Here is a 19,782-nt window from a genome sequence, read left to right as displayed (position 1 = left end):
CCCTCCTTCCCACCCTGGGAGGGATGGGGCAGCCAGGGTCTGCCTGTGCCACTGGCTCCTGGCTGCTGCTGGGGCTGTGTCTGCTGCTGGGTGTCCACACTGAGCCCTCCCCAGCTGTGGAACAGCAGCTGTGCAGAGCCTCAGCCTCATTCTGTGTTGTGTCATTGCACCCCCACATCCACCCCTGGCCTTGCTCTGCTGTTCTCAGCCGTCCTAGTCTGGCTTAGGGAGCCTTGGACCTTCCCAGGGTTGTGCCAGCTGCCCAGGGCTGTGTGGTGTCGGTCACTTGTGTGTCCTCAGCAGAGGGGGAGAGGCTGGGGGATGGTAGGAGAGCTCTGTGCCGTGGCAGGGCTCCCCCCACTCCACAGGACCCTCACAGAAGTCCCTGGAGGAGGAGAGGCCATTCTGTGTCCTGGCAGATCCCATCCCACAGTGCTGGGCACAGTGCTGGGCACAGTGCTGGGCACTCCTGCTCCTCCCTGCAGGGGTGTGCTGGCTGCTGGGGTGTCCTGCCTGCCCAGCCCCGTGTGTGCTCCTGCCTGGCACCGGGAAATGCCTGCTGCTCTGTCCCTGGCCTCTGGTGCCAGCCGGGCTCTCGGTGCTCTCAGCAGCCTCTGGAGCCTGGTGCCTCCACCCCGCTCCTTGCCCTGGGGCTGTGGCTGGCAGGAGGGGAGGGGAGGGGTGTGAACGGGCCACTGGCACTGCTCCTCTCCCGGCCGAGAGGGCAGAGCTGCCCCAGCTGCTCCCAGCTGGAATGAGGCAGGAAGGAGCCCGGGCCATGCCCTGCAGCCAGCCCAGCCCTGTCCTGTTCCATCCTCCCAGGACAGGCTCCTGTGCCCCGCCCCGTGGGACTCGCCCCAACCTGCTACTGACCAAATCTCCAATTGGGTGCAAAAATGTATCTTTTGGTTCTGCTGCTCCCTGTTCCACGAGCTGTTGTGGAGTGCTGCCTGCCGGGACCTGCCTGCACGGGTCAGGGTCAGAAGGAAGGGGTTGGGTGAGGATTGGGCGATTGGGTGTTCTTTATTTTTTTTTTTATTATTATTATTTTTTTTTTAATTTTAAAACAATGAAGGAAACTTAATTGGTTTGAAAATGGCTGAGCTGTAGCCCCTGCGTGTCTGTGCTGCCCCAAGCCAGCTGCCTCTTCCCCCTTCCCTGTGTTGTCCACCTCACACTTGCAGGGTGTCTGAGCTGTGTTATTTGCATCTTGCTGTCCCCCACGGCAGGTGATGTCCATGCTGAGAAGTGACAGTGTCCTGGGCAGGCTTCAGCTGCCTGCAGGCAGGGCTTCCATCCCGAGCTGCCCTCCTGAGCCTGCTGGCAAACCTGGGAGAAGCAGCCAGTGCCTGTGTGCCTTGGCAGGGAGCGCGGTGCCCCGGCGTGCCCAGAGTGCCAGCGGTGCCAGGCAGTGCCATGCAAAGTGTCCTGGGGCACCTGGTGCCCACCCAGCACCTGGCTGTGGTGCAGGAGCCGAGCTGGCCCCGAGGTGCCACCACTGGGGCTCCCCTGTCCCCTGCCAGCAGCCCAGCCCCGCTCAGGGCCAGAGCGGGGAGCGGCGCTGCCAGCGGGCTCAGGGGGATTCTGCCGTGGAGAGAGCCCCCAGCTGCTCCCTGGGACCCCCCAGCTGCTCCTCGGGACCCCCCAGCTCGGCCTCCTCCCGGCTGCCATCCAGGGCCTCGGGTCCCTCGAAGCAGCCCGAGTCCCGGGGAATGTCCCCTCTGGGCTCCGAGGGCGACGGCAGGGCCTCGGCGCTGTCCCCGTCCTCGGGCTCGCTGGCTGCTGCAGAGGGCCCTGCTGTTAGGGTGCTGTGGGGTGCGGTGAGGGTCCCCCACCCCTCCCCAGGCTCTTACTGTCGTAGTCCAGGAGGAGCTCGGCGGCCGTGAGCAGCTTGGCGCGGTGCTGGGGGTCCGTGATGTGCAGCTCGCTCAGGTGCGTCTCCCGCAGCTCCTTGAAGTCCTCCAGGGTCTGGTACCCGTTCAGCAGGAGGGTGGGGATGTGTTCCTGCGTGGGGGCGTGGGCAGGGGTGGATCCCCCTGTGGTCTGTGGCTCCCCCCTCAGTGGGTACCTGCCCCCAGGTTACCCAGAAATGCCCTCTGTGCCCCTGGGGTGCTTGGTGGAAGGTCCCATGCAGGTGGGGGATAGAGGGGAGGGGCTGGTCCCAGTGCCGGCACCCCAGTCCCATACTGGCACCCCAGTCCCAGTGCCGGCACCCCAGTCCCAGTGCCGGCACCCCAGTCCCATACTGGCACCCCAGTCCCAGTGCCAGCACTCCTGTCCCGTGCTGGCACCCCAGTCCCATACTGGCACTCAGTCCCAGTGCCGGCACCCCAGTCCCATACTGGCACTCAGTCCCAGTGCCGGCACCCCAGTCCCGTGCTGGCACCCCAGTCCCATACTGGCACTCAGTCCCAGTGCTGGCACCCCAGTCCCAGTGCTGGCACCCTGGTCCCAGTGCCGGCACCCCAGTCCCGTGCTGGCACCCCTGTCCCATACTGGCACCCCAGTCCCAGTGTTGGCACCCCAGTCCCAGTGCCGGCACCCCAGTCCCGTGCTGGCACCCCTGTCCCATACTGGCACCCCAGTCCCAGTGCTGGCACCCCAGTCCCAGTGCTGGCACCCCAGTCCCATACTGGCACCCCAGTCCCGTGCTGGGTGCTGCTGTTCCCCCAGCCCCACCCCTCACCTGCAGGTTGATGCGCTCCAGCAGCTCGTGGAGGGTCTTGGGCTTGAGGCGCTTGTTCCTGCTGGAGCCGCGGCTCCTGCGGGCAGGGACCGGCTCCTCGGGGATCACATCCACGTAGATGAACTTGAAGGAGCCCACCCTGTTGTTGAGCAGCCCGGTCCAGGTGCCCACAGGTGGCTTCTCGATGATGCCGATGATGTCCCCTTTCTAGGCAAGGGACAGGGGACGGTGGTGGGCACAGGCTTGGGGACAGCCAGGGAGCACCCCCAGCTCAGAGGGTCCCCTCCCTCCCTCCCTCCTCCCGGGGCCGTTGCTCACCCGCAGCTTCAGGGAGTCCTTGTCGTAGGGGCTGGGGGTGAAGTCGGTGTGGACGCGGGCGCGGCCGCAGAAGGGGCCGGTGTAGGCGGGGACAGCCTCGTCCAGCCGCTTGCTGTCCCCGGGGTCAGTGGGGCTGGGGATGTCGCTGCCTGCAGAGGGGACAGGGTCAGCACGTGCCGGGCTGGGGCCGGGGCAGGGTCCTGTCGGGGCTGGCCTCACCGCTGGACGTCTGGCGTGCGAGGGCCGGGCGCCCGTCCTCCTCCTCCTCCAGCTCCAGGTACGACAGGGGCACCTTGTCACGGCTCTGCTCCTCCACACTGCTGCCAGGGGACAGCGGGCACGGGGAGCCCTCCTCCTGCCCCTCTCCCTGCTGGGGGTGCCGGGGTCAGGCTAAGGCGGGGGGGGCTGTCCCTGCTCACCTGTGCCTGTCCCTGCTCACCCCGCCCACCTGTGGGTGTCCCTGCTCACCTGGGCGTGTGCCTGTCCCTGCTCACCCAGTTCACCTATGGGTGTCCCCTCTCACCTGTGCCTGTCCCCACTCACCCATGCCTGTCCCCTGTCCCCTCTCACCCGTGCCTGTCCCCTGTCCCCTCTCACCCGTGCCTGTCCCGCTCACCTATGGGCGTCCCCTCTCACCCGTGCCTGTCCCCTCTCACCTTGCCCAGTGGGTGTCCCCCTGTCCCACTCACCTGTGCCTGTCCCCTGTCCCTCTCACCTATGGGTGTCCCCGCTCACCCGTGCCTGTCCCCTGTCCCCTGCCCCCTGTCCCGCTCACCTTGCCCTCGGCCAGCGCTCTCACCGCCATCCTGCCCATCTTGCGGTTCATGGTACGCGAGATCACCGCCCGCCACTTCCTGCCCAGCTTGGTCCCGCTGCTGCGCACGCCCTCCTCGGGGCCGGGCTCATCCTCGGGGATCTGCCACAGGCAGGCACAGAGCAGGCTGAGCCCCCCACCCTGGCAAGCCTCAGCAGGGTCACACAGGGCTGGGAGAGCCCAAATCCCACCGGTGCTGGCTCCCTGGGGCTGCTCCGTGACACACCGGTGACAGCAGGAGTTTTGGGAAGCCAGCCCTGCAGGGGGCTGTACCCACAGGATGGGTCAGGGGGTGCTGCTGCCCCGGGGGGGCTGGGAACTCACATTCTCCTCCAGGTTGAATTCCTCATTTGACACGGGGGAGCTGACCTTGGATTTGTTGAAGTCCTTGAAGCTGCTGGAACGCTGTAGGGAAAGCTGGGAGCAGGGCAGAGGTGTGAGGGGGGCCATGGAAAGGTGGGAGATGGGCTTCTTCCTGCATCCCCTGCCCTTGGGGCTGCTCTGCCCATCCCACAGTGATGCCAGTGCTGGGAGGAGATTTTTTGCACTCTTCCAGGAGCATGCCATGAACTCCCAGAACTGGGGCATGCAGCTCTTGGTGCCTGTGCAGCTGCTTGGCACAGCATCCCCAGGGCAGGGATGCTCTGGTGTGGAGCCTGGCACTGCCATGCTGGGAGCAGCCCAGGGCTGTGCCATGATGCCACCCTGGCACATGGGCTCTGCAGCTCCTCTCAGCACAGGTGGGCAGGCAGGGAAGGGCAGGTGGCACCAGAGCAGCCATGTCCCTGCTGCTACCCACAGGGTCAGCTCCAGGACTGAAAGTTTTCCATGTTTTCCACCTGTGAGTGTCAATAGCCCAGAGAGCACACCCCCAGCTGGCTTGGTGCCACCGCCATGCCTGAGCCACCAAAGCAGTTTTTAGATCTCAGTCCTGGTGCAGCTGTCTGTCCCTGCCCCTCCCAGACTTTCCTGTGCCCCTGCCTTCCCTCCATGGCCTCAGGTGCCTGTCTCACAAGGAAGGGTTTCTCATGCCAGGAACGTCCTTGGTGCCAGCACAGCCACGTGGCCCCAGGTGTCCCTCACCCTGGATGCCAGCACCAGGGTGCTCACATTGGGGCACAGTGAGCTCAGCTGTCACCAGCAGCACCCCTGGGGCCCCCAGAGCACACGGCACAGCGCTCACTCTGCCACCACCACAACCAGGGGTTTCCGTTCTCACGCACTCCGACAGCTCCTGTGGGGGCTGAGGCCCTTCCCAGCCCTGCACAGCCTGGCCCTGTGCTGTCTCCTCTTTATTCTCCTCCTCATCAGCTCCACTGAGCATCCCTGAGCCCTTGGTTTTGTCATTCCTGCAGAGGGCTGGCTCACGGGGACACCCAGCCACACACCCACTGTGGCTTGGTGCCAGCTCCAGGTGCATCTGTGCACAGGGGATGCTGCCTTTTGCCTTTTGCCCTAAATCCACCAGATCCAGGCCCACTGAACCCCCCAGATAAAAGAGCTCTGAGGCAGAGCTGCCCTGGGGCTGGAGGAGCCAGGGAGAGCCTGGCAGTGGGACATGAGTCAGGGGGGCTGGGCTCACCCAGGGCAGGGCAGGAGGGGGAAGTGAGAGTGGCTGTGGCTGGGCAAGGGCAGGGGATGCCCGCTGGGACTGGCCAGGCTGGATGTGCCACCCCAGAGCAGGGAGGGGGACTTCACCAGATTTCCTGCGGGAGCTTGGCAGCACGGAGCTGCCACGGCAGGGTGTGTGCCTGTCACGACACCAGGCACTGCCCCTGCTCCCCGTGGGGACTCGCTGATGCTGATGCCAGCCCAGCAAAGCTTGGCAAGAGCTGACGTGCCAGCTGGTGCGGGCACGAGGAGCCGGTTTTGGTCCCCACCGGTGACTCCGGGCTGCAGCCTTCAGCCGCAGGGTGGCACATGGCCACGGCACGCAGGGGCTCCGGAGAGGCCGTGGCACGGTGGCGGTGGCAGCTGGTGCTCCTGCGGCTGCAGTCACAGCGGTGCTGCCGGAGGAAGCGGCTGACACACGTGATGGAGCTGCAGCCCCGACCGCAGCACCTTGCTGCGCAAGAGAGCAGCACCGCCGCCACCGCGGCCGTGGCCCCCAGGAAATGACGGGCGGCCGCCCACGCGTGGGGACAGGGGGGGACACAGCCACCCCCAGCAGTGTCCCACGGCTCCCAGCGCACTGGGCTGGCACGCACGGTGATGCTGTGCATCCCAGCCACGCACCCCAACAGCCTGGAAGGCACCGTGCGAGGCGGGCAAGGCCAGGACCACGCACTGGCGCGGCCACAGCGGCTGGTGGCCGCAGAGACGAGCTGATGGCAGGGCTGTGCCAGCCCCGCTCGGACAGCCCGGGACGTGCCGGGACACCTGCGGTGCGGAGGGAGCCCGGGTGCCGCCAGCACTCACCTTCCTGTGTCCCGGCTCCTTGTCCCCGGCGTTGGAAGGCTTGCGGCGCAGCATGGCGCTGGGGCCGGTGGCGAGCGCTCCGCGTCCGGTGGCGAGCACGGCCCGGCCCGTTCTGTCCCGTCCCGTCCCGTCCCGTCCCGTCCCGACCCGCGGCACCGGCACCGAGCCGGCAGCGCACAGGAAGCCGGCGGTCACATGAGAGGCTCTTGCAGCCGAGCTCGGGGTGGCTGGCGAGGCGCGGCTGGGGCAGGAGGAAGGAAACCCTCCAGCGAGCTGCTGCCCTGCCCGGGGCCCCTGGGTGGGGACGGTGTCTGCGCCCTGTCACCTCTGGGCCGCCCCTCGGTGATGATGCTCTGTGCCTGCCTCCCGTGCCAGCGCTGCCGCCCCTCGGTGGTGCTGCCCTTGGCCATCTGCGGATGGCATCGTGTGTCCCCCCATGCAGGAGGTGACAGTCCCCAGCCCCTGTGCGTGCCCAGCCCGGTGCCTGCTCATCCTGCTGGGACATGATCGCCAAGCGCTCTGCGTGACACTTGGTCTGGGATGTCCCCTGGATCCGCAGGTTCTCCCTGCCCGCATCACACCCAGGTGGGGAGAGATCACGGTCACCCCACTGCTGGCACCCGCGGGGACATCACCGCTGGCTGCCCTGCATCTTCTCACTCAGAATCCTCCATCTTTTGCCCCAGAATTGCAGTCTGCCCAAACCCATCCCCTCACTGCCGGCGTTGGTCGTCTCAGGGCTGGATAAGGTGGCACAGGCAGGGTGACAGGAGCGGGGCTGGGGGCTGGACAAGGTGGCACAGGCAGGGTGACAGGAGCGGGGCCGGACAAGGTGGCACAGGCAGGGTCGCAGGAGCGGGGCTGGACAAGGTGGCACAGGCAGGGTGACAGGAGCGGGGCCGGACAAGGTGGCACAGGCAGGGTCGCAGGAGCGGGGCTGGACAAGGTGGCACAGGCAGGGTGACAGGAGCGGGGCCGGACAAGGTGGCACAGGCAGGGTCGCAGGAGCGGGGCTGGGGCTGGATAAGGTGGCACAGGCAGGGTGACAGGAGCGGGGCTGGACAAGGTGGCACAGGCAGGATGACAGGAGCGGGGCCGGACAAGGTGGCACAGGCAGGGTCGCAGGAGCGGGGCTGGGGCCGGACTCCAACCCGAACTCGCCGGCGAGGCAGCGCGCAGCACATCGGGCACAGCAGGACCCGCCTCGCTCATGTTTAATCACAAACGAGCAAATCGAATGCACCAAAGGAAAGGAAGTGAGGGCGGGGGCAGACACGGCCGCGGAGGGCGGGGAAGGTGCGGCCGTGGCTGGGGGCTCAGGCTCCCAGCCCGCTGAGCAGCACCGAGAGCAGCGGGGCGAGCGCCAGCGCGCCCGGGGCCAGCGTGCGGGCGCTGCTCAGCGGGAAGGGCTCGGTGCTCGCCTGCAGCCACGCGTGCTCCTCCTCCAGCCGCTGCCGCCGCAGCTCCGGCCCCACGAGCGCCCGGATCCTCTCGTAGTACGAGTTCAGGTACCGGATCTGCGGCCAGGCACCGCGGAGATGCAGGGATGGCCTGGGTGCTGCCCCCAGCTTTGGCCATCCCTGTCCAGCTGCCCCACACCCCGACCACGGGCCCCACTGCACAGCTCATTGCCCTTCTTCATCCGTGCATCCATCCTTGCTCTGTCCTCATTTACCCACTCCAGCCTCCTGCCGTGGTTCTGGTTTTTTGCTGCATCCAAGCCCCTGTGCTGACCTTGCTCCCCAGCCCGAGCGCACCCCGTACCTGCTCTGGGGACAGCAGGCTGAGGTCGATGAGCTTGCGGTCGTAGGGCACCAGGGACACCACCTCGAAGGTCAGAAAGGTCTCCCCGCTCTCGTGCTGCCACAGAGAGGTGTCACTGAGTGTCCCCTAACCCCTCGGATTTGTCCCCACCCCCGACCCGATGCAGCCCCCCAGCTGTGCCACCCTGTCAGCCCATCCCCATCGCCCTACCTCAGTCTGTGCCTCCACCACGAGAGCCACGTCCTCAATGCGGATCCCGAACTCGCCATCCCGGTAATAGCCGGGCTCTGAGGGCCAGGAGCAGCCTGCTGAGCCCGCAGCCCCCCCAGCAGGGCTGGGTCCGGCCCCGGAGGGCGCTGAGAGCTGCACCCCGGCCCCGTCGGGCTCTGTCCCCGCAGGGCCGGGTGCCCCGGGGCGCTGGCACGTACCGATGGAGGTGAACATGCCAGCCTGCAGCGGCACGTTGTTGGACTGGAACCCCACGGGCCCTGCAGGGACATGGGGCGGGTTAGAGCTCTGGGGGGGCAGGTGCTGCAGGGACACCCCAGCAAGAGCCACAGAGCCACCAGGGCAAGGACTGTGGGGCCGCCACAGCAGGGACCAAAGGGTGCTGCAAGGAGGGATTCCCTGCCCCTTAGGGAGGCTCTGCTGGGTGACGAGAAGCCCCCAGCGAGCTCCTGTCTCAGTCCTGTCCCCAGAGCTCAGCCCACCCGCCCAGCAGCAGCGCCGGTGGCACCTACACTCGTGCACGGAGAGGAAGTTGCCGATGCCGTGGCCGGTGCCGTGGCCGTAGTTGAGTCCAACATCCCAGAGTGCCCGGCGGGCAAAGGACTCCACGGTTCTCCCTGGGGAATGAAGAGGTGGGATGGGGTCGTGGGGCCCCCCGTGCCCCCCTGCTCCCTGTGCCAGGGGCTCTGAGCAGGGTTTGGCACCCACCTGCTGTGTTGGATGGGAAGACGAGGCGGGAGAGGTCGATGTTGCCCATCAGCACACGGGTGTAGGATTCCTGTAGGGCACGGCAGGGTGAGTGTGGTGGCACCCAGACACCCAGCCCTGCACATCCAGCCCCGGCCAGGACACGGTGCTGAGTGCCGTGGGGTGTCCTGGGCATCTCAGGGGTGACCTGGGCAGGGCAGGGGGTGCTGGGCAGGGCAGGGGGTGCTGGGCAGGGCAGGGGGTGCTGGGCAGGGCAGGGGTGTTGGCTGGCACGGGAGGGGCCGGTACCTTCTGCAGCGGGGTGGGCTCGCTCCAGTGCACTGTGCGGGTGATGTCTGTCGTGCCGTCCCTGCAAAGGGGGGCCATGAACGGGGCTGGTGCAGCCCCAGCACTGGCTGTGGGGGTCTCTGGGTGTGGGGCTGTGGGGGTAGGGGTCTCTGCTCAACGCTACACACAGGTATTGCCCTCCGGTGTCAAACAGGTACATCTCTCCCACAGACAGCATCCGGCTGCTCCCGTTGGAGGGGCTGCGAGGGGAGGGGGGTCAGAGGCCTCTCTCAGCTGCCCACTGCCCATTGCCCATTGTCCACTGCCCCCTGCCCATTGCCCCCTGCCCATTACCAACTTCCCACTGCCCATTGCCCCCTGCCCCCTGCCCCCTGCCCGTTGCCCACTGCCCATTGCCCCCTGCCCATTGCCACTGCCCATTGCCCATTGCCCCCTGCCCATTGCCCACTGCCCATTGCCCACCACCCTCTGCCCACCACCCCCTGCCCACCACCCCCTGCCCAGCCGTACCTGTAGTGGGCCAGCGCTGCATTGAGCCCACTGGCCGAGATGGACTGGAAGCTGGGCCCACGGCTGTGCTCCTGGGCCCTGGAAGGCAGCAGGGAGGAGGGAGGTGCTGGGGGGGCCCGGCTGCCCCTCCCTGGGCAGGGCGGGACGGGGGGGGCAGCACTGACCAGCGAAGGGCATCGATGTGCTGAGCCCCCGAAAACTCGTCCACCTGCCCCTGCGGGACTGTCTTCTCCAGCCACAGCAGGTACTGGATGACGGCCACGGCGTCCCGCACCTGGGGACAGGGATCAGCACCCTGAACCCTCGGGCGTCCCCCGGGGGGGCTGTGGGGAGGGGACAGCCCTTACGTGGGCAGCTCGCAGCATCTCCTGCTCGTGGGCGTTTTTCACAGCCTTGGCCGTCATGACAGGCGAGTAATTCTCCTGCAGCAGCTTCTCCTGTGAGGGCAGCCGGAGGTGGCACAGCTGCCTGTCCCCTCAGGCCCCAGGGTGGCCGCAACGGGGTGACACGGGGCCGTCCCCAAGCCCGCAGGACCCACGAGCCCCGGGCCAGGCCCGGTGCCCACCTGGGGGATGATGCTGTAGAGGCCGTAGGTGGTGTACTCGGTGCCCAGCCACACGGTGACATTGTCCTGGGCGTAGCGGCGCAGGTGGGCGCTCACCTGCCCGTACTGCTGCAGCTGCACGCACAGCGGCCCCGGGCAGCCCGAGAGCAGCGAGCGCCGCGCCGCCGCCGAGAGCCGGGACTCGTCCAGGAACAGGCTGGGGGATAACGGGGTGTGGGATACAGCGATAATGGGGTGGGACAGTCAGTGGGGCTGGGCATGGCAGGATGCGGTGGTGCTGAGGGTAAGGGCTGAGAGGAGGGTCTGGCTCAGGGAAGGAAGGATGGGAGGCGGGTGGTGAGCCCCCTCCACACCCCGTGCCCGCAGGGAACTGCTGCCCACCTTATGGTGCTGTTGGTCAGGAGGGTGTAGGAGTAGAAGACGGGGTTGTAGGGGATGTCGTCTCCGCGGAGGTTGAAGAGCCCTGCCAGGATCGAGATCTCTGTGCCTGTGACTGCCACTGCCCTCCCCGCCAGGGCTGCAGCCCACGGCCCCACCGCGGCACGGTGCCTACTCACAGGCCGTCTCCTCCAGCCCCGAGAGCAGCACGGCCGTGGGGCGCCGCGAGTGCTGCTCCATCTGCTGCCGGACCCCGGCCACCTTCTCCTGCCAGCTGCTCCCTGCGAGTCGGGCAAGTGCGGGCTCAGTGCGGGCTCAGTGCGGGCTCAGTGCGGGCTCAGTGCGAGCTCAGTGCGGGCTCGGTGCGGGGCTCAGGGCAGGGACCAGCGCGGGGCTCAGGGCAGGGCTCAGGGCAGGGCTCAGGACAGGGCTCAGGGCAGGGCTCAGGGCAGGGCTCAGGGCAGGGACCAGCGCGGGGCTCAGGGCAGGGCTCAGGGCAGGGCTCAGGGCAGGGACCAGCGCGGGGCTCAGTGCGGGGCTCAGGGCAGGGCTCAGTGCGGGGCTCAGGGCAGGGCTCAGGGCGGGGCTCAGGGCAGGGACCAGCGCGGGGCTCAGGGCAGGGCTCAGTGCGGGGCTCAGTGCGGGGCTCAGGGCAGGGCTCAGCGCGGGGCTCAGGGCAGGGCTCAGGGCAGGGCTCAGTGCGGGGCTCAGGGCAGGGCTCAGGGCAGGGCTCAGTGCGGGGCTCAGGACAGGGCTCAGGACAGGGCTCAGGGCAGGGCTCAGGGCAGGGCTCAGTGCGGGGCTCAGGACAGGGCTCAGGACAGGGCTCAGGGCAGGGCTCAGTGCGGGGCTCAGTGCGGGGCTCAGGGCAGGGCTCAGCGCGGGGCTCAGGGCAGGGCTCAGGGCAGGGCTCAGTGCGGGGCTCAGGGCGGGGCTCAGGGCAGGGCTCAGTGCGGGGCTCAGGGCAGGGCTCAGTGCGGGGCTCAGGACAGGGCTCAGGACAGGGCTCAGGACAGGGCTCAGTGAAGGGCTCAGGGCAGGCTCAGTGCGGGGCTCAGGGCAGGGCTCAGCGCGGGGCTCAGGGCAGGGCTCAGGGCAGGGACCAGCGCGGCCCCGGGCTGGGGTGCTGTGCGTGAGCAGCTGCGGCAGGCTGGGCTCAGACCTGTGAACTCTGCCGGGAGGCTGTAGATCTCGCTGGAGGAGGGAGGGGGTCTCTGGTCGCCCCAGGCCTGATCCACAAGGTTGGTCTCGAGGGCGAGCAGGGTGCGGCCGGAGCCGTGCAGAGCCCTGCTGTAGCTGTTCCAGGTGTCTGGGGGGTGAGCAGCCCGCAGGTTTGGGCTCCTGGTAAACCCGCGCCAGGGGCTGCCCTCCCGTGGGCAGGCTGAGGTGACCCCCGGGGTCAGCCAGCCCTACCGATGGAGAAGAGGAAGGGGTCCAAAGTGACGTTCCCTCCCGCAGGAACCGCCTCCAGGATCCACATCCCGATGGACTCGATGGAGGCTGCAGGACAGAGCGGGGTGACACCGAGAGTTTGTACTGCTCCCAGCCCGGGGGAGGCTGTGCCAGGGCTGGGGGCTCCTGGGAGCGGGGAGACTCAGCAGCCCCCCATCCTGCCCCACTGACTTGTCCTCTGCAGCTCCCAGTTGCAGTCCAGCTCCCGCTCTGCCTGCGTCCAGTAGCGGCTGTCAGTCCACAGGGCAGCCTTGTCCTGCGTCACCACAGCGGTGCCTGGCACAGGGAGGGGCTCAGGGGTCGCCTCTTTGTCTCTCCCTGCAGCCCGCAGGGGCCCCCAGAGGCTCTCAGGGAGTGGGACCTGCCATGGGTCAGGGCCAAGCTCCCTAGGGCAGCGCCCCGAGGGCTGGGGCTGCTCTCACCTGCAGAGCCGGTGAAGCCGGTGAGCCAGCCCAGCCGGGCGTCCCGCGCCGAGATGTACTCGCTCTGGAACGGGATGGAGCCGTGAGGGGCGGCTGCGGGCGGGGAGCGGGTCCCGGGGCCGCGGGGCGCTGCCCCCTCACCATGTGCGCGTCCGTGGAGGGCACGATGTAGGCGTGGGCGCGCCGGGCCCGCAGGAGGCCCCGCAGCGCGGCCAGGCGCGCCGTGGTGTTGGTGGCCGTCGGCGGCAGGTACTGGTGGCACAGGGACACGAGCTGGCACCGGCGGGGACCCGGTGCGGGGGTGCAGGAGCGGGGAGGGGGAGCGGCGCGGGGCTCACCGGCGGGTCGGCGGAGCAGTCCCGGATGTCATCCCGGGGGGAAGGAGCGCGCCCGGCGGCACAGCCTGTGGGCACGGCGGCACCGGGAGCTCAGGGGCGGCCTGGGGGCTGCTGGCACCGTGCTCCAGCCCGGGACCCCACCGGGCAGCTGGGACCCCCACCCACAGCCCCAAACACCAGCCAGCCCAGCTCTGGGGCTTTTTGCAAAGCCCAGTGTTTTTAGCCTCAGGAAAAGTGGATGAGAACCAGCGTCAACACCTGGTGATAAATCTGCCGGTGACTGTGGCACAGTGGGGTCATCACGGAGAGCGGCTGGTGCCCAGCACGGAGCACAGAGGGGCTGGCAGGAGCACCCCAGCACTGGGGCAGCTCAAGGAACTGTTTGACAGTGGGGTCAGTCCAGCTGGACCTGATGTCCCCCAGGGCTGCTTGGCACGGGGTCCCACCGCCACTCCCTGGGCTCCTGGCTTCTCACTTTGGGCCAAAGGGTCCGCGGGACAGGGCGTGATGGGGTCACCCTCAGCATGAGGGGCCGTGGTACCCGATCTCTGCATCCTGGGTCTGCTCCTCACCTGTCACCTCCCCGGTGACACCGGCCGGCTCCCGCCCCGGGGGACCCACCCCCGCTTCACCCAGAGCTGCGGCGGGGACACCCCACGCTCTCCACATCTGGTTCCTGGGGGTCCCAGATGTGCCGCCCCCCCCCCCCCCACCTCCCACCGTACCGTGGAGCAGGAGCGCCCAGGCTGCGATCCAGAGCAGGGGACGCATGGCTGCGCACCGAGGGGACGCTGCCGTGACAGGTCCCTCCTCCTGTGCCTTTGCCCCAGGGGCAGAGGGATGCGGAATGGGAGGGACGAGGCCCCAGCAGATACAGGGCGTGGGGAGCAGGGTTTGCTGTCCCTGTGAAAAGTGAATTCTGCTGCTAAATAAAAGCAAACAGAAGAATCAGCACAAAGTCCAAAGATCCTCCAGGAGCAGAAGTGGGAGCGTGCCAGCTGAGCCCGGCACCACCTGATGGCCAGGGAGAGTCTGGGAAAGGCTTTGCTCCCTGGGGAGCCCCTGTGTTTTGGATCCACAGAGAGCAGTGTGGGATCTCTGGGGGGAGGGCCAGATGCCCCCCAAGCCAATCAGCCCCCCAAAACCTCCACGGAGCCATGCAGGTGGACACCAGCCCCTGTCCAGTGCCCAGGACCAGGGAGCTGTGTTCCATGGCAGGATCCTGCTGGGATGTGCCCTTTGTCCCACCAGGGCCTGCCCATCCTCATAGGGAAGAATTTCCTCCCTCTATCTATTCCACACCAACCCTCTTCAGTTTCAAACCACCCCACCTTGATCTGCTGCAATGGGCTCTGCCAAAAGATTTGTCCCCACAGACCCACATCCCCACAGACCCACATCTCCTCATCTGTGTCACCACACTGACTGTCGGGCTGTGTCCCCGCACTGCCCGGTGTGTCCCTGCCTGTCCCGCAGTGTCACCGTTCCGCGCGCTGTGACACCGCTCTGACTGTCCAGCTGTGGCACCGGGACCCTGCTCACCACGAGGTGGCACCAGGACTGCGCCCTGGAGCCGCACAGCCCCGTGTCCCCTGTCCTGTCCGTGTCCCCTGTCCCGTGTCCTGTCCGTGTCCCCTGTCCCGTGTCCCCTGTCCTGTCCGTGTCCCGTGTCCCCTGTCTCGTGTCCCCTGTCCTGTCCCGTGTCCGCTGTCCTGTCCGTGTCTCCTGTCCCATGTCCTGTCCGTGTCTCCTGTCCCGTGTCCTGTCCGTGTCCCCTGTCCCGTGTCCCGTGTCCTGTCCGTGTCCCGTGTCCCGTGTCCTGTCCGTGTCCCCTGTCCCGTGTCCTGTCCGTGTCCCGTGTCCTATCCCGTGTCCCCTGTCCTGTCCCGTGTCCCCTGTCCTGTCCGTGTCTCCTGTCCCGTGTCCTGTCCGTGTCCCCTGTCCCCTGTCCCGTCCGTGTCCCGTGTCCCGTCCCAGAGAGCAGCAGAGCTCCCCCGCCATCCCCGCCCTCCGGCTGAGCCCTGCAGAGCTCCTGGCGCTGTGCTTGAACCCCCCCTGTGAGAGGAGCCCAGGGAGGGGCCGGGGGTCCCCATCAGGGACAGGCGGGAGAGGGACACCGAGGCTCTGTGATTGTCGCGGCAGGTTCCCAAGGATGCCATGCGGCTCCGCGGGGTCGGGCAGCTCTTTGCTGCCATCCTGCTCATTAGTGACACTCATTAATGGTGCGTGGCCCTCCCTGCCTGCCTGCACCCCTCGCCCCACGGCTCACCCCACTCCCGGGGGTCCCCACCCGCGTCATTCCTGCCCTTTGAGCTCCACCCTGCAGTGCCACCCGCGGTGCCACCACCCTCAGCGGCAGCCCCCTGCCCGCCCCGCTCGGGGGTCCCCGGGGTCCCCAGGGCCGCGTGTCGCTCGTGTCGCTCCGAGCCAGCGTCAACAGGACGAAGCTCCTCGGCCACCGCGCGTCCGGTGGGGCCCGTCCCTCCCGCGGGAGGTTTCCTCGAAGACGAGCCGGAGGAAGGCTTTGGGGGGACATCCTCCCTTTGTGGGCTATTGTTGGCCTTCCGTCACCTGCAGGGGCCGCGGGGTGACTCAGGCCGGGGTGACGCGCCCGGCAAACAGGACGCGGGGAGGGCGCAGGAATGCGGAAGGCGGCGGTGGCCCCGGGATGCTGCAGGATCCCTGGGGTGCCCTGGCACGCGGGGTGTGCCCAGGGACGGGCTGGGGCATCCTCCCCGCACCACAGAGCTCGGCAGCCGGGCTGGGGGAGGAGGCTGCAGCTCCTGGACCCCCGAAGAAGCACCCCCATTTTGGGGTGCACAGCACTGGCGGGGAGTGCTGACCCCACACTGTGCCAGAAACGGTGGCTGCAGGGTTAGGGGTTAGGGTTAGGGGTTGGTATTGGGTTTTGGGTTGGTGTCAGGGTTAGGTTTTAGGGTTAGGGGTTATATATAAATATATATATACACCTGCACCCCATACAACTCCTCCTGCAGCCCCCCACGTGCCCTTCTTTGCCCCCACACCTTTTTGGTGCCCCTCCTCACCCCGCTGGCAGGGGCTCTCTCAGGGTGCAGTTGTATTTATCATCCATCTTTGTGGGGGCTCCCCCTGGCCAGGTGCCCCCGGAGCTGTTGCATCACACTGAGCAGGGAGGGAAAATACAACAAAAATATCGAGATAAGGACCAGGCTGCCACCAGGTGCAGGCATAGGTAAAACAGACTCAGTTTGCGGAAATTAATTGCATTTCATAAAATCATGAAATAATGGAATGGTTTGGGTTGGAAGGGACCTTAAAGCCCATCTTGTTCCAAGATCCTGCCATGGGCAGGGACACCTTCCACTGTCTCAGGATGCTCCAAGCCCCAATGTCCAGCCTGGCCTTGGGCACTGCCAGGGATCCAGGGGCAGCCAGAGCTGCTCTGGGCACCTGTGCCAGGGCCTCACTCCCTCACAGCCAAGAATTTCTTCCTAATATGTGATCTAAATCTCTTTTATATATTTATCACCAATCAAATCAGAGCAGGATAATGAGAAAAGCCCCCAAACCTTAACCCCTTTACCACCTCTCCCTTCCTCCTGGGCCCCCAGTCATTCCCGATTTCTCTCCCTCCTCCTGTCTGGAATGGGGGCTGTGGGCAGTTCAGCACACACTGACACTGCCTGGCTGGGGGCTGCAGGGAGCAGGACAGCCCCTGCCCCCGCGGTGCCAGGGGAAGGGGGCACTGGGAGGGGCTGCGTGAGCCAGGTGAAGTGGAGGGTGCCAGAATCGGAGGATCAGCCTGGGAGGGGGGTCCCGGACCGGGGTGGATCCAGGCTGTGCGGGGTCCCTGGACCTGGCTGGGCACAGAGGACGGGGCTTGGCTGGGAGCGGGTCCCAGATTCGGGCTGGATGGGGGTCCCCAGACAAGCTGGGGTGGTCTCAGAGCACCGGGGACGCGATGAGGGGGCTGTGGGCAGGGAATCCCCCGGAGGATGCGCTGGAGAGGATCAGGCAGCGAACCCGGAGCGGGGAAACCCGCGGAGGTGTCGGTGCGGCGGGGCGGGGCAGGGCAGGGCGGGGGCGGACGCGTTCCCCCCATCCCGGGGGCCAGATGACGGGAGCGGCGGGGCCGGGCCGGGCTCTCACCGCCTACAAATGCGGCTCCCCCGGCGGCCGCCCCCGCCGCCCCCCGCCATGGCCGCGCCGCGCCGGCTCCTGGCCCCGCTGCTGCTGCTGCTGCTGCTGCTCGGGCTCGTCCTGGCCGCCCCCGGTGAGAGCGGGACCCGCGGGGGTTCCCGGCTCGGGGGATGGAGGGAGGGAGCGACAAAGAGGGGAGCGCGGGGGGAACCGCTGGATCAGCTGCCGCCGGGCTGGGGAAACACAAAGCGCTTTCTTTGGAGCCAAAATTCCCCCGGTCCCGTGCAGAGCGGGAGCGGCGGTGACAGCCCCGGGCATCCCGGAACCGGAGCTGGGAGCAAACAGCATCCCTGAGAGCACCCAGGGGAGAAGGACCAGTGCTCGGGGACCAGAGCATCCCACCGGGGGCTCCAGGGCCCCGGGGACGGCACCGCTGCTGCGAGCAGCAGCGCAGGGATGGGGCCCGGCTCAGGGTGACGCTGAGGGTCTCGGTGGCACAGGGAGGGGGTGGGCGGCTGTGGGCAGCGCTGGGTCCCGGTGAGGTTGGTGGCCGCGGCCGCACGAGGTGGCCACGCTCGGCAGAGGTGGAAGGGAAGCACAGGAAGCGCTCGGCAGCGGTGGCTCTCGTTGGGGACAATCCAGGAAAACGGCCGGCCCGGGGCCAGGCGGCTCCACGGCACTGCTGTCGCTGTCCCGCGTGGGGGACACGTGGCTAACGCTGTTCTTTCTGCTCTCCTCAGGGCCACTGGCGGACGGCAAGGGTGGCCAGGCTGGCCTCGCCCGGAGGCTGCTGCGGCCGCGGGGAGCCCGGCGTGGGGCCGGCCCCAGACCCGGGGGCTGGCGGAGATCGCGGCGGCCGCGGCCGCGGCTGTCCCACAAGGGCCCCATGCCCTTCTGAGCCAGGTGAGATCCGCGGGGCTCGGGGGGTGCCGGGACACGCGTGACGGTGCCGTGGGGGAGCTCACACGTGCTTGGGCTTGCTCTCGTTGCAGGGCTGCCACCGGCCTTCCACGGACCCGGCTTCCACCGCCCGCGCCGCTCGTCCCGCGGCCCCGAGCCTGGGCTGCCCGCTCTGAGCCCTCGCTCCTGTCCCGCTGCCGGCCCCGGTGCCCGCTGGCACTGCGGGTGCGCTCTGCCCCGGCCTGGGGCAGCAGGGCCGGCTGGGCGGGGGTTGCCCGCAGCGGGGCCGGGGTTGCCGCCCGTGGTTGCCCGGTGGGCTCGGGCACTGGCCCGCGGGACCGCGGGCTTTGCGCAAAGCACTTTGTCAGGCAGAGCAGCTTCTCCTCGGGGCTCTGTGAGCTCCCTGCCCCAGCCCTGCCTGTCACCCCCACGCCAGGGGGAACACGCAGCTTGTCCTGGCTCTATTTATTCCGTGGTGCTCATCCCGCACCCTGGGTGAGCTGCCCTCCCTTTCCCGCTGGCAGACCCACCCGTGGAGGAGTGGGGAGCCCACCCAGGACACGCTGGGGGGCCCTGGACCCCTCTGCTTCAGGCCATGGGACAGCAGGAGTGGGGGGCGCTGGGGCCTCTGTCAAGCTCTGCCATACACCAAAGGAGGGGCCCTGGCTCTGAGCTGGGCCCTGCTGATTGTCTCCTGTGTCTGTAAAGATTTATTCCGTGTAAATACATCTTTATAATAAAGAGTTATGATTGTTAACTCAGTAAATGCTGATTTCTGCAAGGGCAGGTAGGGGATGCTCTGCTGCTGGTGGGGAGGGATCTCAGGTCCCTCTGCTCCCTCCTGGGGCTGTCTGTAGGCACTGGGGGTCACGGCTGGGGCCATGGCAGCCCCTTCCCCAGCCCATTGCTGGCAGAGAAGGTGCTCAGCAAGGAGTGAAGCCGTGTGCTGAGCCTGTGGAATCGGCAAGGAGGGTGGGAAAACACGTCAGAGAGGCTGGGAGATGGAGGAGGGGATGCTGGTCCTCCTGGGCACCCCTGCCCCTTGTGCTCAGTCTCTGCTGTCCCTGGCATCCCTGTTCCTGGTGTCCCTGTCCCTGGTACCCCTAGCACTCCTCCCCGTGTGTCCCCATCCTTGCATTCCCCATCTCGGTGTCCCCACCCCATAAGGCTGGGTGTGAGCAAGGCCCATGGAGGGCAGGGGACAAGGCTCAGGGGGCTGAGGGTCCCTGTAGGACCCTGCAGAGGGGCTGAGCCCTGCAGAGGGGCAGGACACCCCCAGCCGTGGCCATGCGGGACCCCCAAACTCCTCGCTGCTTGCAGGGGCTGCCCACGAGGGAGGTGCCGGCGGGGAGGGGGTTAAGGGGCCGTGCAGGAGAGGAAGGGCTGCAGCTGCGGGCTGGGGAAGCGCCGGGACCAGCTGGCCTCCATTAGCTCATCCGCCGGGACCGGGAGGGATGCGCTCGCTGCCCGGCCCCGCGCCAGCGCTGCGGCCACCGCCCGGAGCGGCCCGGGGACACCGGCGGGACACGGAGAGCCCCGGGGACACCGAGGGACACTGAGAGCCATGGACACTGGGGGACACTAAGAGCTATAGCCACCCCAGGGACACCGAGAGCCATGGCCAGTGAGGTGTACTGACCACTGAGGGACACCGAGAGCCATGGCCAGTGAGGTGTACTGACCACTGAGGGACACTGAGAGCCATGGCCAGTGAGGTGTACTGACCACTGAGGGACACCGAGAGCCATGGCCAGTGAGGTGTACTGACCACTGAGGGACACTGAGAGCCATGGCCAGTGAGGTGTACTGACCACTGAGGGACACCGAGAGCCATGGCCAGTGAGGAACACTGGGAGCCATGGACACTGAGG

The 19,782-nt window shown here is 67.6% G+C and overlaps 3 protein-coding genes across 6 annotated transcripts; 1 reads left to right on the top strand and 2 right to left on the bottom strand.

The window, feature by feature from the left end:
* Positions 1-1,044: 1,044 nt before the first annotated feature.
* Positions 1,045-6,676, bottom strand: SASH3 (SAM and SH3 domain containing 3). 4 transcript variants are annotated; one of them, XM_056491054.1, is made up of 8 exons: positions 6,237-6,676; positions 4,143-4,235; positions 3,780-3,920; positions 3,224-3,371; positions 3,005-3,153; positions 2,687-2,893; positions 1,854-2,004; positions 1,045-1,779 (listed from the first exon to the last, which is right to left on the bottom strand). In XM_056491054.1, exons 1-8 carry the CDS (start codon positions 6,288-6,290, stop codon positions 1,574-1,576), a joined length of 1,149 nt encoding a protein of 382 aa, XP_056347029.1. In that variant the 5' UTR covers positions 6,291-6,676; the 3' UTR covers positions 1,045-1,573. The 4 variants fall into 4 exon arrangements, with proteins under 4 accessions (XP_056347029.1, XP_056347025.1, XP_056347028.1 ...); XM_056491050.1 differs by having other exon boundaries at positions 1,045-1,782; positions 3,224-3,374; positions 6,237-6,674; XM_056491053.1 differs by having other exon boundaries at positions 3,224-3,374; positions 6,237-6,674.
* A 758-nt stretch (positions 6,677-7,434) lies between these two features.
* XPNPEP2 (X-prolyl aminopeptidase 2) lies at positions 7,435-13,840 on the bottom strand. The gene is made up of 21 exons (XM_056491038.1): positions 13,615-13,840; positions 12,890-12,954; positions 12,693-12,803; positions 12,552-12,615; positions 12,301-12,405; positions 12,091-12,177; positions 11,840-11,986; positions 10,857-10,958; positions 10,681-10,762; positions 10,300-10,495; positions 10,082-10,171; positions 9,899-10,008; positions 9,735-9,812; positions 9,392-9,463; positions 9,225-9,285; positions 8,937-9,006; positions 8,741-8,845; positions 8,429-8,488; positions 8,211-8,287; positions 8,001-8,096; positions 7,435-7,753 (listed from the first exon to the last, which is right to left on the bottom strand). Exons 1-21 carry the CDS (start codon positions 13,658-13,660, stop codon positions 7,553-7,555), a joined length of 2,025 nt encoding a protein of 674 aa, XP_056347013.1. The 5' UTR covers positions 13,661-13,840; the 3' UTR covers positions 7,435-7,552.
* A 3,220-nt stretch (positions 13,841-17,060) lies between these two features.
* Positions 17,061-18,089, top strand: APLN (apelin). The gene is made up of 3 exons (XM_056491062.1): positions 17,061-17,144; positions 17,752-17,914; positions 18,004-18,089. Exons 1-2 carry the CDS (start codon positions 17,069-17,071, stop codon positions 17,907-17,909), a joined length of 234 nt encoding a protein of 77 aa, XP_056347037.1. The 5' UTR covers positions 17,061-17,068; the 3' UTR covers positions 17,910-17,914; positions 18,004-18,089.
* The last annotated feature ends 1,693 nt before the right edge of the window (positions 18,090-19,782 follow it).

This window comes from Oenanthe melanoleuca, chromosome 4A, assembly GCF_029582105.1.
Source record: "Oenanthe melanoleuca isolate GR-GAL-2019-014 chromosome 4A, OMel1.0, whole genome shotgun sequence".
Classification (NCBI taxonomy): domain Eukaryota; kingdom Metazoa; phylum Chordata; class Aves; order Passeriformes; family Muscicapidae; genus Oenanthe; species Oenanthe melanoleuca.
The sequence above is the reverse complement of the archived record's forward strand: the minus strand, read 5'-3'. Positions and strand labels throughout refer to the sequence as shown.

Coding starts and splice junctions, on each gene's coding strand:
- SASH3 (XM_056491050.1), bottom strand. CDS start 6,290: ATGCTGCGCCGCAAGCCTTCCAACGCCGGGGACAAGGAGCCGGGACAC. Junction 3,375..3,779: donor GAGCGCTGGCCGAGGGCAAG/GTGAGCGGGACA, acceptor CGGCACCCCCAG/CAGGGAGAGGGGCAGGAGGA. Junction 3,154..3,223: donor CGCACGCCAGACGTCCAGCG/GTGAGGCCAGCC, acceptor TCCCCTCTGCAG/GCAGCGACATCCCCAGCCCC.
- XPNPEP2 (XM_056491038.1), bottom strand. CDS start 13,660: ATGCGTCCCCTGCTCTGGATCGCAGCCTGGGCGCTCCTGCTCCACG. Junction 10,496..10,680: donor CTGACCAACAGCACCATAAG/GTGGGCAGCAGT, acceptor GTTATCCCCCAG/CCTGTTCCTGGACGAGTCCC. Junction 8,288..8,428: donor TGGCATGTTCACCTCCATCG/GTACGTGCCAGC, acceptor CCTGGCCCTCAG/AGCCCGGCTATTACCGGGAT.
- APLN (XM_056491062.1), top strand. CDS start 17,069: ATGGCCGCGCCGCGCCGGCTCCTGGCCCCGCTGCTGCTGCTGCTGCTG. Junction 17,145..17,751: donor GCTCGTCCTGGCCGCCCCCG/GTGAGAGCGGGA, acceptor TGCTCTCCTCAG/GGCCACTGGCGGACGGCAAG.